This window comes from Heterodontus francisci, chromosome 33 (assembly GCF_036365525.1).
Source record: "Heterodontus francisci isolate sHetFra1 chromosome 33, sHetFra1.hap1, whole genome shotgun sequence".
In the NCBI taxonomy this organism is placed as follows: domain Eukaryota; kingdom Metazoa; phylum Chordata; class Chondrichthyes; order Heterodontiformes; family Heterodontidae; genus Heterodontus; species Heterodontus francisci.
The window spans coordinates 23,243,326-23,261,730 of NC_090403.1; the positions used below are offsets into that span (position 1 = coordinate 23,243,326).

Below are 18,405 nucleotides of genomic sequence, written 5' to 3' on the forward strand. Positions count from 1 at the left end.
GGGAGATTAATTTTAGGTTGAAACTGACTTTCCAAAGGGATCTCACGCGTGCGTTACATTCGCGATGCTGACACATTTCAGTACCGAAAGTAATATTAGACTTTATATCAACAATCACTACACATGACATGCTGACCCGTTCTATTCTCTAAGTAATTTGTTGTTGATCTTCCTAATTTATTGAAATTGCATCTTCTTGATAAGATCTCTGATTTCCAGCATTCTGCTAAATTTTGAAGCTTAGAATCAGGCAGCTGACGGTGATGTTTTGCTGTGTAAATAGACAGGGACTTTTACGCCCCTCGAACGAACTCATTGTGAGTGATGCCCTTTGGGATGGAGTTATAAAAGCAACTCTCGGTAAGAACTTGCTGTAACTTCTGCAGAATGTAACACAAAATATAACAAATTATTAACAGTTCATTTATTGATTCAGTAAATCTCTTGTAATGACTGTTGTATGTAGTTGTACACTGGGATATTTCTGGACATTTTTGAATGTGTTTTTTAATAATTCTGCACATTATTAAGTTTGTTCTGACCAATCGAGAACAAGTTTTTTTGCAGCACAAGAGAATATTCTATAAGTGTTGAGACTTGCGTGTCGCCTCCAGTCTGAAATTCCCTGGCACTCAGCCCATTCATAAAGGTGGAATGTCACTTGGGATGCGAGCAACAACCTCGTGTGAAGGAAGGTTCTGTATCTAGGCAATGGGCAGCCTTGTCGAAGGAGCTAGTTCCTTCGGTAAAGAATCCATTCAGTCACACATGTTTCTAAACAGCTTATTAAAAGGTATATCAGAAAGGGTTCTTATACACAACATACCCCCTCCGCTGCACTGTGCACCTCCGTACAGTTCAGTTTAATGCCTCCCAATTGTATTAAGCTTCAGGCAGTCAGCAGGGAGACAGCTGTGACCGAGGGAGCCGTCGCTCGAATGCATTTTATCCTGGAGATGAGCCGAGAGCTAATTGTAACACTGCAGTCTTCACTATTAAGATTATGAACTTCCATTTGTAGTTTAACTAGCTTTAAGAAATTGTAGTTAGATTTGTGTGTGTACCTAAAATATAAAATACGATGGACGCTTTTCCGGCAGCTAGCTGGGGCGTAAGCACAGTTCAGTGGGACCGAATCACCACTATATTCTGTAATATGTGAGCCTCAACATTTTCCCGGGCCCATCCACTCCCCCACCTCAGCTCCCGCTATCCTCATGGAACATCGCTCGCCCTGAGTCCAGAGTGAGTTGAGGATTTAAAAAATTGAGGATTTGTTCACAGAAACATTTTTTGAACCAGATCCCAACATAGATTATTTTTCATGCAATGAAAGCAGAAAATGCTGGAAATACTCAGCAGGTCTGGCAGTATCTGTGGAGAGAGAATCAAAGTTAATGTTTCAGGCCAGTTCTGATGAAGGGTCACTGACCTGAAACGTTAACTCTGCTTCTCTTTCCACAAATGCTGCCTGACCTGCTGAGCATTTCCAGCATTTCTTGTTTTTATTTCCGCAGTATTTTGCTTTTGTATGGATTCTTATTCTGCAGAGTCCTATATTTAAGTGGTAAAATTTCAGGATTAGGTTTCGGCAGAGTGTGTGCACTCCAGGTAATCACTCCAGAGGGTCCCCATGTATTTCTCAGTCATACTTTTAATTTCGTGAAAAGTACTTTCATTTAGGACAGATTAACAGCAAGTTTCAAGACACTTAACAGGGACACAGAATTGGTTTGGCAATAATTACTTATCGCTGTTATATTGCCCTGTTCTTTCAGCTATAATAGTAGGAATGTTATTACCAGTGTATGTTTAAATATATTCCAGGCCACTTCTGACAGATTACTGATGTATCATTATATTCACGGGGATCTGGGTTTTTTTGTGGTTTGGGGACCACATCCCACAACTGGGTCAGGTGATAATTGGTTTATGATGACTGATTGCATTTTGAATACAATGGATGGAGGTGGGTGGGGGGTTGCTGAGAGTTGAGCTGTCTTTTTGGGGGATGGGGGCGGGAAGTGGTTGTATTCCACAATGTGATTCGTTTTCTCCCTGAAGCCTGCAAACCTCTAAGATATTAATGATGAATCAATTTTAAGAAATTAAAGCATTAATTAATCCATTTGAAAAATGGATGAATTAAGCAATCCATTTTAAGACAGCAATCCAGCATTCTGTGTAATGCCATGATCTGCCCTACCAGCAGCATGTATCACAATCAGCATTGTCTATTTCCTGCTCAGTGAATCAGTTTAAAGTGTTTGTTCCCCCTTTTTAATGTATCTCTAACAGCGCCTTTATTTTGTTTGCGCCCCGTGGTTCTGTCTCTTCCCTGTTCAGAGATGCAGTCGGTTTTTTTCCCCTTCCGAAATTTCTTGCTCGTCAGTCAGGTCGGCTGTTGTGGGGAGAGAGTGCTGAGATTAGCGGGGAGTGTGTGCATGTCGCGGCCGGGGACACCTTCACCCTGATCCGCGCCGCCCCTCAACCCAACCTCCGAGCACCAGGTCAGCAGACCCGACAAGATGTTAATGCCTGGTTCTGCCTCATTACTGCCATTTAAATTACATTTTTAAAGCATATCTCCTTTAAATAAAAAAAAATCATTATTTGCTTCTGGGCAGAAATGCTCAGGATCAGTTTTGATGCTTCATGAGCTAAAGGGATTAAAAAGAGCAAAATAAGCTTATACTGAGAAAAAGAGTTAAGCTTCTACCCCACTGCGAGAGAGGGCAAACTATATCAGCGCGAACTAGTGATTACGGCCATAGCTGGGCCATTCACACGCCCTTTAGTCATTTTGATGAAAGTGTTTCAATAGGGATTTCCTAGTCTATCCCACCCGATTGGGGACACACTAGAATTAAGAATAGTTGGCTGTTGCTACGATTTGTCAGGGAATGCCAGAACTCTGCAGTGGGTAACGTTGCCTGAAGTAACTCTCTCCATTGTATTAATAATACAGTGTGACACCGAGCTAACAAAGGCAGATTCAGACACTCAGCAGGTAATGGAGCTCATTTTCTAGGCAAGAGAGTCAGCCTCTGTCCTGAGCTGTCACAGGACATTCCCACACCTCTAGCATCACTGTCTCAGACTTACTCTCTCATATAGTCCCAGGACATCCCCACTCCTCTATCGCAACTTCGAACGATTGTGTCTCATAGGTCATTATCCATTGCTCTCATACCATGTTTTTTGGTAGCTTGCTCGTTTACAGTTACTTTGTTTTGTCCTAACATGACCTCGTTCTGCTCCTGGCATCGGGACATTCCCATATCTTCAACATTATCCCCTCGCTCCTCTAACTGACTGTCACACAGGACATTCCAGTAGCCCTATCTCAAATTCAACTTTCTGACATTTAGAACAAAAGGTTAAACACAAATATAATCCTTTTTTTATATCTTCCACCATTTTGTCATTTGTTTTTGGGATGTGGTGGCATGGCAACACTTCTTTGCCCATCATTAATTGTCCAGAGGGCATTGAGAGTCACATAGTCATGTTTGAGGCAGGCAGGTCAAGGGAGGGAGATTCCTTTACATGAAGGACGTTAGTGAACCAATTGGGTCTTTATGACAATCTAAAGTTTTCATGGTCAGTTTTATTTAGGTTCAGAGAAACCACTTAGTTTCAAGCTGCCACTTTTTTATGATACAGGTTTAAGTCAGTTCAGTGGATGGACATTTAGTTAAGGTTTCACTGTTGCATCAACTTGGACTTGATTCTCCTGGCAAAAGTCCCTGATGGACCTGAGCACCAATATACATGTAGTGAGCTTGCCAGCAAACAGGATTTTTATGAACTATAAGATTTGAGTACATAATCTAGGCTGACACTCCAGCACAGTACTGAGGGAGTGCCACAATGTTAGAGGTGCCCGCTTTTGCATGAGCTGTTAAACTGAGGCCCCATCTGCCCTCTCAGCTGGATGTAAAAGATCCCATGGCACTACTTCAAAAAACAGCAGGGGAATTCTCCCTGTGTCCTAGCCAACAGTTACCAACGATTAGCGCAGACGATCTGGTTGTTTATTTTGTGTCTGTTTGTAGGAGCTTGCTGCATGCAAATTGACTGCTGCATTTCCAATATTACAGCAGTGACTACATTTCAAAAGTAGGGGGCTTTGTGCTTTGGGATGTCCTGAGCTTGTGAAAGGTACTATATAAATGCAAGTCCGTCTTTCTTCCCTTTTGTCCTTTCTTATTTCTTTCTTTCCTTCCTTTTCTTTGTATAGAACAGCTTTCTAAATTCAGTCTCATACTGCAATACATCGACACAACAATAGATGGTAGACTGCCAGGGGTGAGTGACAGCATTATCTGTGCTAGACAGGGAAATGTGAATAATTAGAGAGCAGGCAATGCATGTCTCCATTATGGAATTAAGCATGACAGTCCATGAAGTTTGCTGGATCAGTACCCGCGTTGTGCTGGATAGCTTGTCTCAGTGGGTGCAGAGACCCTTGTTAGGCAATGACGTTAAGGGTTATGGAACCAAGGCGGGTAAATGGAGTTAAGATACAGATCAGCCATGATGTAATTGACTGGCAGAACAGCCTCAAGAGGCTGAATGGCCTCCCCCTGTTCCTATAACCTGGCAAATGCCCTCAGTGTCCCTGGGCTAAAGGGGGAAAAATAGCCAATGTTCCCATTCCTGATCATCTCCTGCTGGAAAGTGGTGGGGGTGGGGGGTGAATAGGGCCATCGAGTTAAGGCAGAATTGAATTATGCTTTGATACTTACCACAGTTGGCCAATGATCCTTGTGAAGGCTCACAGGTGAAGAAGAACCACCTTGCAAAATAGTAGGGGCAGGCCTGAGCCTCAGGAGCATCCCCTGCTATAAAGAAAGAAAAATGTGCATTTATATAGCATCTTTCACGACCACAGTGCTTTGCAAAGCGTTTTACAGTCAAGGAAGTACTTTTTGAAGTGTAGTCACTGTTACAATGTAGGAAACGCGGCAGCAAATTTGTGCACAGCAAGGGCCCACAGAAAGCAAGGAAATAAATTACCAGATAATCTGTTTTTTAGTGACATTGGTTAAGGAATGAATATTTGCCAGGACATCAGTGTCTTGAGTACAGGACAGAAGAGGATTGGAGATGGAATGGAATACTTCTATCATAAGCCAGTGAACACGGAGTGTTGCAGTGTAGTGCAATCCTCCTGTGATATGTGTCTCTTCCCGCTTTCATCCATTTTTACTCTCCTCTTTTCTGAAGGTGCTAGTTTTTGCTGGGGTAAACAGTTCCACAGGTACTGCCATCTCCCATTATCCCACTCAGAGGCCATTCTTCACATGAACTTTGGCAAACTATTTTACTCTTGAATGGCATCACAGCTGAGTGCAATCTTGTTCTGGTCTGTTTTGCAACAGAGCCATGCAGTGCTGTGGGAGTAGGGTGGGGAAGTGCCTACGCTGTACTATTGAGTAGGTAGAATTCCAATTTTTGACCATCATTCTGTTCAAAGTGATGTACCAATGTCAGCTGTACTTTGGGGAATATGTGCCGAGCATAGGGCCGACACTTACTCCCAGACAGGAAGCGGAACAAGAGAGATAGGGACATACTGTGGGATTACTCTTTTGCCCCTCCAAGTACTGTAGGAATGAAAGAAAGAAAGAATAAGAAAGAAAGAAGGAAGATGAGAGAAAAAGAAAGACTTGCATTTGTATGGTGCTTTTCACAACTTCAGAACATCCCAAAGCACTTTACAGCCAATGAAGTACAACTGCATGAGACTGCCAAAGCACAGTTCACATTGGACCCAGCCAACAGGGAAAGCTTTCATCCCATTAGTCCGGGCTGGATTTGAACTCATTCCCCATAAATGAACGATTCATGTCAAGTAATAAATTTGTGGAGCAAAATCATACTATGCTATAACTATAATATGAAAATGTTTGGAGATCCTAATGAAATTCCCCTGCCTTGCTTTTAATGGAGGGGTTAAACAACTTAAAATAAATGGGGTACCATTTCCATTCAAACAATGTCCAGAGAAATTTTATACAAAACCATTAATATTTGCCTGTTATTACATAACGAAATTGGTTATTTAATGAATTGATGTAGAAATCAGATGTGATTCCATCTAATTTGATCTCATTGCCAAACGGCTCCAATGTAACTGGCAAGGTAATAATGGATGCTTTGAAGGGAGGCCCCAGTGTGCAACTCAATGGATGGGATTTGTTGATGTCATGGAAGGAGAACTCAGGATTCTCAGCAAACATCTTGAGACTCAATTGAAAGCGTAACTATTACCATTGGTGCTCCTTTTAATACGGTGGGGCTCACCATCAGTGACTCTTTTCAATGGGGATATTGCACCATAATAATAATTCTATGTAATATGTGCCCCATTTTAAATAGGTAATGTCACCAACTGTGGCCCTTTTAATGATGGGAACCTAATCATCAGCACCTCTTTTAATAGAAAAGTCACCATTTATGCTTCTTTCAATATGGAATCCTCATCATGTTAAACAGTGACTCTCATCATCTTTGAAGAGGGCATCTCAGCTTAAGTGCCATGTTTATTCAGAGATTCACACTTTCATAGAGAGAGTCATAGAGTCATAGAGAGACACAGCACTGAAACAGGCCCTTCGGCCCACTTGTGCCTTCTTAAAGCGTTCTTAAATCTCACCATTCTGCCTCTTTTAATTGATGAATTTCAGTATCACTGTATATTAGTTCATAAAGGCAACACTTGCATTGCTACAGGGAAAGTAGCATAGTGGTATTGTTACTAGACTAGTAAGTTAGAGATCTGGACTAAGGCTCTGGAGACATGAGTTCAAATTCCATCATGGAAGCTGGGGGAATTTAATTTCAATTAATAAATCTAGAATAAAATGTTCATTTCATTAATAATAAAAATAATGAAACTACTGCATTGTTGTAAAAACCCATCTGCTTCCCTAATGCCCTTCAGGGGAGGAAATCTGCCATCCTTCCTGGTCTGGCCTACTTGTGATGCCAATCCCACAGCCTTTTAACTGCCCTCTGAAATGGCCTAGCAAGTCATTCAGTTGTGTCAAACTGCTACAGAAAGCATTATTGGTGTAACTACACCACATGGACTGCAGCAGTTTGAAAAGGCAGCTCACCAACCCCTTTTCAAGGGCAGTTAGGGATGGTCAATAAATTGCCAGCAACGCTCACATCCCAAGAACAAATAAATTTAAAATTGGTCTGAGTGTCTCTGAGTGAGAAAGTGAAAAGTAAGCCAAAGGTCCCTTTCCTGATTATTGTTCAGTAACCTTTGCTATTAGGGTGAGCACAGGATTGGGTTTGATTGCGATGCCCCCACATTTTAAATTGGTTGCGAATGAAGTTTGGGGTCCTGGAAAGCTGTCAGTGCCTGTGGACCTGTATCCTAACATGAGTGATAGTATTTTAGGAGAGAAAATAGGAAAATTATTGTGGGAAAAAATGGCACATTTGTAAATTTATGATGAAGATCAAAACTTTAAAAATAAAATATAATTCTCTTTCCACTCAAGTTAAATTTTTTTTCCTGAACAGGGATTGCTGCATTCACAACAGTAAATACAGTAATTAAGCCAGAATCATTTGCAAGATATAAATTAATTTGATTCCCACTTACTGTTGGGTTCAACGATACACCCCAGGCTAGTGTTCTAACAGTTTCTAACCCTTGGTGTTGTCAACAAATAAAACTGAACCGAAACAGAAGCAAAATTAAAGCACTGTTAAGTTCATTATCAATTCAGCAATGGATTCTCAGATGAGGCAGAACTCTCTTTAACCCACAATATAATGTCTGCTATTTAATGTAATATATACTAATTAAATTTCAAAGCATTAAAGAAATACAAACATTGGCAACAGATACGTTCACAATGGTTTACAGATAAATCATGTCGTTAGTACATAATATAAAACATGCCCCATTGATTTCTTTTCTGTGGCTGTGTTGAAATCTATGCACATCCTGATCTCGTGTCCCCTTTGGTTTTTTGTCTTTCAGCCACCCGAGAGTCTGCCTTTGTCCATGCCATTGCCTCAGCTGGAGTGGCCTTTGCTGTGACACGTTCCTGTGCTGAGGGCTCCAACACCATCTGCGGCTGTGACTCACACCACAAGGGCCCACCGGGCGAAGGCTGGAAATGGGGAGGTTGCAGTGAGGACGCCGAATTTGGTGTGCTGGTGTCCAGAGAGTTTGCTGATGCACGGGAAAACAGGCCAGACGCCAGGTCTGCTATGAACCGGCACAACAATGAGGCTGGACGGACGGTAAGGAGTGAGATGGATTTGGACTGGGCAGTATGGAATGAATGGGATCACCATTTGTTTTAGGCTGGATTGAGTTGGATTAGAATGAGAAACATTTTTATTAAATTTAAATTTTAGATTCAAATTTAATTTGAATATTTTGACAGGAATCAAAGCCGTTTTGCACATGAGGTTAATTTTTATGTTGTGAGAGAGGAACATTCACTGGAACACGTTGAATGGGATCTTTAAATTACTTCAGGTTTACTTTGAGGCTTCAGTTTAGAATCTGATCTGAAAGACAGCCCAGCTGACAATGCAGCACTCCCTTAATATGGCAGTGAGCTGGTAAGCTAGATCAGGCATTTACATATTGGAATGCACAAACATTTGGCTCGGAGGTAAAAGTTTCAATAACTGAACCAAGCTGGAAGTACAGTTAATGTATTTGGCTGATGAGATTAGGTTAGGTAAGGGGAAGGGGGCTGGGCGAGGCGGACTAGGTGTGCCTTACCCTGCAGCCACTATCTCAGTGCAGTCATAATTGTGCAGTGTTATCATTATTGTAAATTATATTGGAATTTCACTCGTTTCTGTGGAGATTTCCCAGAAAAGGACGACCAGAAGATCAAACAGTCACATGGAATAGCGCACTATTTGCTCTTAACAAATAACAAAAGTGACGGGGAGGATAGGTATTCCGGTGTTCTACTGTGTACTTGTATATTAGAAGTACAGACATGTGGTCTCCCTCCATTGGCTGTACTTTATAGTAAAAACATATTCATTTTCTGACCCTCAAAATTATGCATGTTCGAATATGTCGCTGATGAATGGAACTTATGAAGTGATACCCTGGCCTGGATTTTCCATGTCATATCACACTTGGGCAGGGCTTTGTTATGTTGCATCCCTGGTCACCTTTGACCCATTGTCATTTCCAACAGATGGCAGAAGCACTCAGCCTAAAATAGGTGCATGCATTCAAATTAGGCAGTAATGACCTGGTGAACCTATTTTGCATATCTATTGTTTCAGTGGCATCTAGTTATGCTCTTGCTTGCAAAAATTGTTGAGGAAAGGTAGAAGTGGGTCTATTGAGGGAATTTAAAGAAGGCAATTTTGGTGATTTTATTTTGATGTTACAGGGCTTGCAGTTGCCCGCCCGCCGCTCCCTAACTGCACAGACGACACAATGGATTTCCCATTTGGGAATTCCCCTGTTACTCATTTTTTGGAGAAAGAAGGGAACAGACTGGTAAGGCAGCATAGAGGTACACAACAGCCACCCAGAATATACATAACAAAGTGCTCCTATCTCCAATTGTTCAAACAACAGAGCTGGAGGAGGCTGTGCTTTACTTGCACGGACAGAGCCAACAAACACAATGTATAAGTCACAACCAGCCTGAAGAAACAATTTACAAAACAGATTTGAGATCATTTGCATGATATCACTACAGGGCCATTCCAAGTTGCAATTGGAGTATAAATGTAAAGTATAAATCGGGAAGCAACTGGTGTAACAAGTGAAATGAGTTTATCATTTTGATGGTTTTCATAATCTGAATGTTTGGGAATTAAACAGTATACAGCATAAAATGTACACTTGAATGTTACAAAGGGGCAAAGCGAATATCACAGCAAATAAATCACAGCGGGACTATGGAATCATTTTAAAGCAGGAGGTGTGAAGTATTAACAAACAGAGAGATATGATGGGCGGAATCCTACTGCCTTTGAAGATTTTCTGAGATTGGGATCGAAAATAAATTTTGATCCTACTGGTGATGCCTGGTCACCAACCTGTGCAATCTTACTCGAGGCGGCCAATTAAGAGGCCATCCAATTAAGGATGGCAAATAGAAGAGGCACCTGGCTGGCCCAACCGGGAGAGGTGGTGCTGCTCCTACAGGCAGGAGAACGTGAGGGCGCCTCAAGAATGGAGGAACCCTCAGAGCATGCATGAAATTATCAGAAGTGGCTCCAGCATAGGGTGGAGGTAGTGGATGAATAAAGGAGGCCTCGCTGGCCCCTTGGCCGGCTGCCTCCAGGTGCCTGCCAGGCTTTGTCCGCAATGGGAGGCCCATCTGCTATTGGTAAGATCCCGGCAGCATTCCCAATCTAGCCCCAATTGGCCAGTTACTTGCCACTAATTGGCTACCTGCCGCTGCCAGGCGAGTAGCTGCTACCATCGCTCACCTGTCTCTGTCAAGTTCGCCCGGAGGCGGCAATGCATCAGGTGGCTGACCCAATGCCCTATTCTGCAAATATCCCCCCCTCCACCCCCCTTCAAAGCTGACTCTGTGCAGCTGAGAAGATCCTGCCCGAAGTGAGCAGTACCAACTGGCATTGGATATTTTGTTTTATTTGCTCTCAGAATGTTGACGACATTGACAAAATCACACATACTGGTCTGAGAAGGTGTTGGTGGCCTTCTCCTTGAACTGCTGCAGTCCTTTAGATGGTAGCACTCTCACAATAGTTTTAGGATAGAATTCCAGGATATTGACCAGCAATGATGAAGGACTGGTGATATATGTCTACGTCAGGATGGTGTATGACTTAGAGGAGAACCCAGAGGTGATGGTTCTTTTCTGTCTCAGTGGCAGATGCCCGAGGTGCTGTCAAACTAATCTTGATGGGTTGCTGCAGTGCATTCTGTAGATGATACATCCTGCAGCTATAGTGCACTGGTGATGTAGGGGGTGGGTATTGAGACCAGCAAGAGGGGTACGAACAATCAAACTGCTTTGTGCTGAATGGTGTTGAGCTTCTTTAATGTGGCTGTGGCTGCACCCATTCAGGGGTATAGTGAGTAGCCATAACCAATGGATCAGATCTAAACTCTGCAGTCCTGCCACATCCAGTCGTGAATGGTGGTGAACAATTAAGTAACTAACTGGAGGAGGTGGCTGCACAAAGATATCCCCAACTTGAAAAATGAGGGAGTCCAGCACATCAGTGCAAAAGATAAGGCTGAAGCATTTGCAACAATCTTCAGCCAGAAGTGCCAAGTGGATGATCCATCTCGGCTCCCTCCTGAAGTCCCCAGCATCACAGATGCCAGTCTTCAGCCAATTCGATTCACTCTGCGTGATATTAAGAAATGACTGAAGGCACTGGATGAAAGGCTAGGGGCCCTGTCAACATTCCGGCAATAGTACTGAAGACCTGTGCTCCAGAACCTGCCGTGCTCCTAGCCAAGCTGTTCGCTACAACACTGGCAACTACCCGGTATGCCCAAGTATGCCCTGTATACAAAAAGCAGGACAAATCCAACCCAGCCAGTTACTGCCCCATCAGTCTACTCTCGATCATCAGTAAAGTGATGGAAAGTGTCGTCGACAGTGCTATCAAGCAACACATGCTCAGCAATAACCTCACTGATGCTCAGTTTGGGTTCTGCCAGGGCCACTCAACTCCTGACCATGTAACAGTCTTGGTCCAAACATGGACAAAAGAGCTGAACTCAAGAGGTGAGGTGAGAGTGACTGCCCTTGACATCAAGGAGCCCAAGCAAATCTGGAGTTAATGGGAATCAGGAGAAAACTCTCTGCTGGTTGTAGTCGTACCTAGCGCAAAGGAAGATGGTTGTGGTTGTTGGCGGTAAATCATCTCAGCTCCAGGACATTCCTCAGGGTAGTGTCCTAGGCCCAACCATCTTCAGCTGCTTCATCAATGACCTTCCTTCATTCATAAGGTCAGAAGTGGGGATGTTCGCTGATGATTGCACAATGTTCAGCACCATTCACGACTCCTCAGTTACTGATGCAATCCGTGTAGAAATGCAACAAGATCTGGACAATATCCAGGCTTGGGCTGATAAGTGGCAAGTAACATTCATGCCACACAAGTGCCAGGCAATGACCATCTCAAACAAGAGAGAATTTAACCATCTCCCCTTGACATTCAATGGCATTACCATCACTGAATCCCCCACTATCAACATCATAGGGGCTACCATTGACCAGCAACTGAACTGGAGTAGCCATATAAATACTGTGGCTACAAGAGCAGGTCAGAGGCTAGGAATCCTGTTGCGAGTAACTCACCTCCTGACTCCCCAAAGCCTGTCCACCACCTACAAGGCACAAGTCAGGAGTGTGATGGAATACTCTCCACTTTCCTGGATGGGTGCAGCTCCAACAACACTCAAGAAGCTCGACACCATCCAGGACAAAGCAGCCCACTTGATTGGCACCCCATTCACAAATATTCACTCCCTCCACCACCGACGCACAGTGGCAGCAGTGTGTACCATCTACAAGATGCACTGCAGGCTCCTTCAACAGCACCTTCCAAACCCGCGACCTCTACCAACTAGAAGGACAAGGGCAGCAGGTGCATGGGAACACCACCACCTACAAGTTCCCCTCCAAGCCACATGCCATCGTGACTTGGGACTATATCGCCGTTCCTTCACTGTCACTGGGTCAAAATCCTGGAACTCCCTTCCTAACAGCACTGTGGGTGTACCTACCCCACATGGACTGCAGTGGTTCAAGAATTCCGCTCACCACTACCTTCTTAAGGGCAACTAGGGATGCGCAATAAATGATGGCCTGGCCAGTGACGCCCACATCCCATGAACGAATAAAAATAAAAGCTCATTACACTTCTAACTTTAGTCTTGTAGATAGTGGAGAAGCTGTGAGGTGCAGAAGCAATGTTCCCACTAAGCTGCCTGACTGGAAGATACAGGCCTCGCTCCTCATTAAATATTGCACATGCACTAAAACATTTAAAGGTACCTCGCATTGAAATCGCTGGCCGTACACAAAAACAAAATCGTTCAGGAGGTGAACTGCTCACCACAGATTACCCAGCCTCTGCCCTGGTCTCATAGCCACTGTGTTGTATGCTTAGCTCCATTAAGCTTTTGGTCAGACCTTGAACCTCAAAATATTGATGGTGGGGAACGCAGCAATGGTGTTCGAGATGGTCATTGCCTAGCTTCAATGTTATCTGCCACTTATCAACCCATACTTGAATGTTGCCCAGGTCTTGCTGTAGGCAGGCATGGCTGTTTCATTATCAGAGAAGTTTTAATGGAAATGAGCACTGTGGAATTGTCAGTAAATAGGCCTACTCTGACCTTATAATGGAGGGAAGGTTGTTGATGAAACAGTAACTCACCTCCTGACTCTACAAAGCCTGTCCATCATCAACAAGGCACAAGTCAGGATTGTGATAGAATACTTTCCATTTGCCTTTTTTTTTATCCATGGGATGTGGGCATCACTGGCAAGCCCAGCATTTGGTGCCCATCCCTAATTGCCCTTGACAACTGAGTGGCTTGCTAGGCCATTTCAGAGGGCAGTTAAGAGTCAACCACATTGCTGTGGGTCTGGAGTCACATGTAGGCCAGACTGGGTAAGGACGGCAGATGTCCTTCCCTAAAGGACATTAGTGAACCAGATGGGTTTTTACAATAATCGACAATGGTTTCATGGTCACCACTAGACTAGCTTTTAATTCCAGATTTATTAATTGAATTCAAATTTCACCATCTGCTGTGGTGGGATTCAAACCCATGTCCCCAGAGCATTAGCTTGGGCTCTGGATTGCTAGTCCAGTGACATTACCACTACACCACCACCTCCCCGATATTTCTGTTCCTTCACTGTCACTGGGTCAAAAACCTGGAACTCGCTCCCTAACAGCACCAGGTGGACTGCAGTAGTTCAAGCAGGCAGTTCACCACCACCTTCTCAAGGGTAATTAGTGATGAGCAGCAAATGCTGGTCTTACCAGCAATGCTCACAACCCTTAAAAGAATTTTTTAAATGTTGAAGAATATTGGGCTAAGGACACTTCCCTGAGGAACTCCTGCAGGAAAATCCTGGGATTGCAATGATTGGTCTCAGCCAGCTGTAATTATCTTTCTCTGTGTCAGGTGTGATGGCAGCCACTGGAAGATTTTCTTTTTGACCTTCTTGCCACCAGCTCACCTCAGTTTTGCTCGCACTCCTTGGTGCCATAGTCGGTTCAATACGGACTTGAAATTGAAGGCACTGTACAATGAAACATATCCGGATCATATGTGTCTGATACCGAAGGAAATATAGAGCAATTTTTGAATTGAGTATTCTTGTATGGCCTTGTGAAACATAGTAACTAGAGTAGGCCATTCAGCTGCTCAAGCCTGTTCCACCATTTAATTCAGATCATGACTGATCTATACCACAACACCACTTACCCACCTTTGACACATATCCCTTGACATACTTACATTGTGGGCAGTGCCTCTGCCTGCACCTAAATGGCCATCAATGCAAGGGTCACTCAGTTGGGGCTTGGCACAGAGTGAGCATAGGGACGCCCAGTCTCAACAGGTGTAGCTCAGCAATAAGGACTCCTTCATGCCGTGATGCTGGACAGCCAGTCTGAGAGCATGCAGGTGGTTATAGAGTCAATAGAGGAGAGGGTGAGGTAGAGTTGTGTGCCATTATATGGAGGCTGATGCCTTGCCAGTGGGTGATGTAGTATGTTAATTAGAAGAGGAAAGGTCCAAGCATACTGTTGATGATGAGTGGGATATGTGTTTGGTGTGTTCAGAGAGATGGGAGTGAACCTATGTGAAAGCAGTCCCAGCATGTGGGGCAGTTGAGAAGAAAGGCCTTGTTAAGTGCTGCAAAGCAGTCGAGGAAGACAAAGAGGAATAGCGTACCTGTTGACAGTCACAGAGAATGTTGTTTGGGATTTTGGTCAGAGCAGTCTCAGTGATGTTAAAAGGATAGAAGCAGACCGAAGGGAAACAACCAGGGAGCTTTGAGTGAGGTAGGAAAGGGCCTGAGAGGCAACATCACATATGGAGACCTAAGGGAGGAAAAGGAGGTTAGAGGTTAGGCAGTGCTTGAGAGAATAGTGTTTGAGAAGGGAATGACCACAGTTACTGTGGTAACTTCCTAGTGCTATAAATTTCAGACAGTAGATTACACTTCAGAACAAGCTTGGCACTGTAAATGAGACATTAGGCATTCTGACATGAAAAACATCCCATCCAGGTGTTTGCTGTGTGCAAACAGATAGGTGGCGTGAAGCCAGTGTGTCTTTCTGGCACGCACTGATGATTTGGCACCCTACAGGTATGTGTCAGTCATTCCTAATCAGGACTCTTTTAAAACAGAAGCATAATCCATATTAGTCATTTTTTAGAAGAAGGGCTGTGAGAAGACATATCAGCGGGCCTGCTTCAACTAATCTAATCTACACTCATGGCCCTTTTCACCCTGGCAATTGCTGTCTGTCATACTCCAGCTGCTAACAGCACTCTTTAAATGAAATGGACTCTATTTCTAACCATACCCTAAATCCAACTCTGAGAAAACGGCATTCCTCTAATTCGGACCTTTTGTTTGTCCTCAATTTCCATGACCTTCCATTGGTGGGTGGGCCTTCACTTAGCCCCTAAGCTCTGGAATTCCCTCCCAAAACCTCTCCGCCTCTCTTACCTCTCTTCCTTCCTTTAAGATGCTCCTTAAAACCTACCTCTTTGATCAAGCTTTTGGTCACCTGCCCTAATATCTCATGTGGCTCGGTGTCAGATGTTGTTTGATAACGTTGCTGTGAAGTGCCCTGGGACATTTTGCAACATTAAAGGTGTGATATAAATGTACATTGGTTTTTCTTACACCATTTCCTCCAACTCTATCTTTCCCTCCCTTTTACTTATTATTCGTGCCACACAAGTGCCAAGCAATGACCTTCTCAAACAAGAGAGAATCTAACCATCTCCCTTTGACGTTCAATGACATTACCATCATTGAATCCCCCACTATCAACATCCTAGGGGGGGGGGGGTCAACAATGACCAGACTCTGAACTGGACCAGCCATATAAATGCTGTGGCTACAAGAGCAGATCAGAGGCTGGGAATTCTGCAGCAAGTAACTCACCTCCTGACTCCCCATTGCCCATCCACCATCTACAAGGCACAAGTCAGGAGTGTGATGGAATACTCTCCACTTGCCTGGATGGATGTAGCTCCAACAACATTCAAGAAGCTCAATGCCATCCAGGACAAAGCAGCCCGCTTGATTGGTACCCCATCCACCACCTTCAACATTAAGTCCCTCCACCACAGATGCACAGTTGCAGCAGTGTGTACCATCTAGAAGATGCACTGCAGCGACTCACCAAGGCTCCCACGACAGCACCTTCCAAACCCGCAACCTCTACCACCTAGAAGGACAAGGGCATCAGATGCATGGGAACACCACCACATGCAAGTTCCCCTCCAAACCACACACCATCCTGAATTGGAACTATATTGCCATTTCTTCACTGTCCCTGGGTCAAGATCCTGGAACTCCCTTCCTAATAGTAATGTGGGTGTACTTACACCCCAAGGACTGCAGCTCACCACTACCTTCTCAAGGTAAATTAGAGCTGGGCAATAAATGCTGGCATAACCAGCAATGTACACATCCCCCGAACGAATAAAAAAAAATTGCTGCCAGGGTCTTCTGTAGTTTGTGTCCTGCTGTCTGGAGATCCTGTGTTAAACCCATCATCACCATTCTGTTCTCCTTTGAAAACCCATCTCTGTGACCAAGCTACTATGGAACCATAGAAAAGTTGTGGCACAGAAAGAGGCCATGAAAAAACTAACCTCCCATTCTAATCCCACCTTTTCCAGCACCTGGTCCGTAGCCTTGCAGGTCATCCCATCCCCAAACCTCACTCTTCCTGGTTTAGAAGCTGTTTTCTATATGCCTAATCTGTGAGGCTCCCTGCTCCATTTTTCATATTAAAGGTGTCGTTTCAATAGAAGGAGATGCTGGTTTAATGGCCCTGAGAGCTGCTGCCATTGGCAATTCAAAATGCAAGCCTCAATTCCTATTGGGCCTACATTCTGGATGACAGGGTGTGCAGTGCTTGTTGGTTGTGAGTGACTGCTTGAATGTCTCAGCTGTTGCACTCCTTCATCTGAGTCAGAAGACCATGGGTTCAAGTCCCACTCCAGAAACTTACAGTAATTACACTTCAAAAGTATTTAATTGGCCATAAAGCACTTTGGGGTGTTCTATGGTCATGAATGGCACTATACAAATGTAAGTCTTTTTTTTGAACCACTGCCATATTGGTAACATAAAAGTCCCATGAGACAACTTGCACTGCATTTATTTCAGCTACCACACAAAACGTTAGAATGTGCTGGGAACAGATAGACTTCAGTCAGAAGCTACACAACCTGCTGTCCCAGTATCTCAGGACACTTGATCTTGGTTCCTTACCCTGTACATATGAACATATGAATTAGGAGCAGGAGTAGGCCACTCGACCCCACGAGCCTGCTCTGCCATTCAATAAGTTCATGGCTGAACTGATTACTCCACATTTCCACCTACCCCCGATAACCTTCCACCCCCTTGCTTATCAAGAATCTATCTACCTCTGCCTTAAAAATATTCAAAGACTCTGTTTCCACTGCCTTTTGAGGAAGACTCACGACCCACTGAGAGAAAGAATTTCTTCTCATCTCTGTCTTAAATGGGCCGCCCTTTATTTTTAAACAGTGACCCCTAGTTCGAGATTCTCCCACAAGGGGAAACATCCTTTCCACATCCACCCTGTCAAGACCCCTCAGGATCTTATATGTTTCAATCAAGTCACCTCTTACTCTTCTAAATTCCAGCAGATACAAGCCGAGCCTTTCCAATCTTTCCTCATAAGACAGCCCACCCATTTCAGGTATTAGTCTAGTAAACCTTCTCTGTACTGCCTCCAATGCATTTACATCCTTCCTTAAATAAGGAGACCAGTACAATTTAACCACAACATTTAAAGTCAAAACATAGATAATGCAAATTGACAGTTATGACTTAAACTATGAGCATGAGAAATGTTATTGTTTGATCCAAATAACAATTTCTGTAGAATATGAAAATGTTTTCTAGGCTGCATTAATTTTTATAAAGGTCACAGCTCTACAGGTTAGTTAACTTTTCATACAGGTATGAAAAGTTAAATGACATAAATAAAGTGACCCCCAATTACTTCTTCACAATGCAGCAGGCAAAGAGAGTCAGGGAAACATAAACTGAAATTGATTTAAGATTAGAACCAACATCAAGAAAAATAATTACGAAAAGAGTAAGAAATGTTCAGAATAATTCTTCGAAGCAAAGTAATCAAGGCCAA

At 43.6% G+C, this 18,405-nt stretch overlaps 1 protein-coding gene across 2 annotated transcripts in view; it reads left to right on the forward strand.

Moving 5' to 3' along the window:
- Nucleotides 1-18,405, forward strand: part of LOC137347893 (proto-oncogene Wnt-3) — a 110,123-nt gene that overhangs the window by 53,212 nt on the left and 38,506 nt on the right. For both annotated transcript variants that reach the window (XM_068012936.1, XM_068012937.1), the window contains exon 3: nucleotides 8,012-8,277. In XM_068012936.1, coding sequence (XP_067869037.1) covers nucleotides 8,012-8,277 — 266 coding nt within the window. The remainder of the gene's footprint in view (nucleotides 1-8,011; nucleotides 8,278-18,405) is intronic.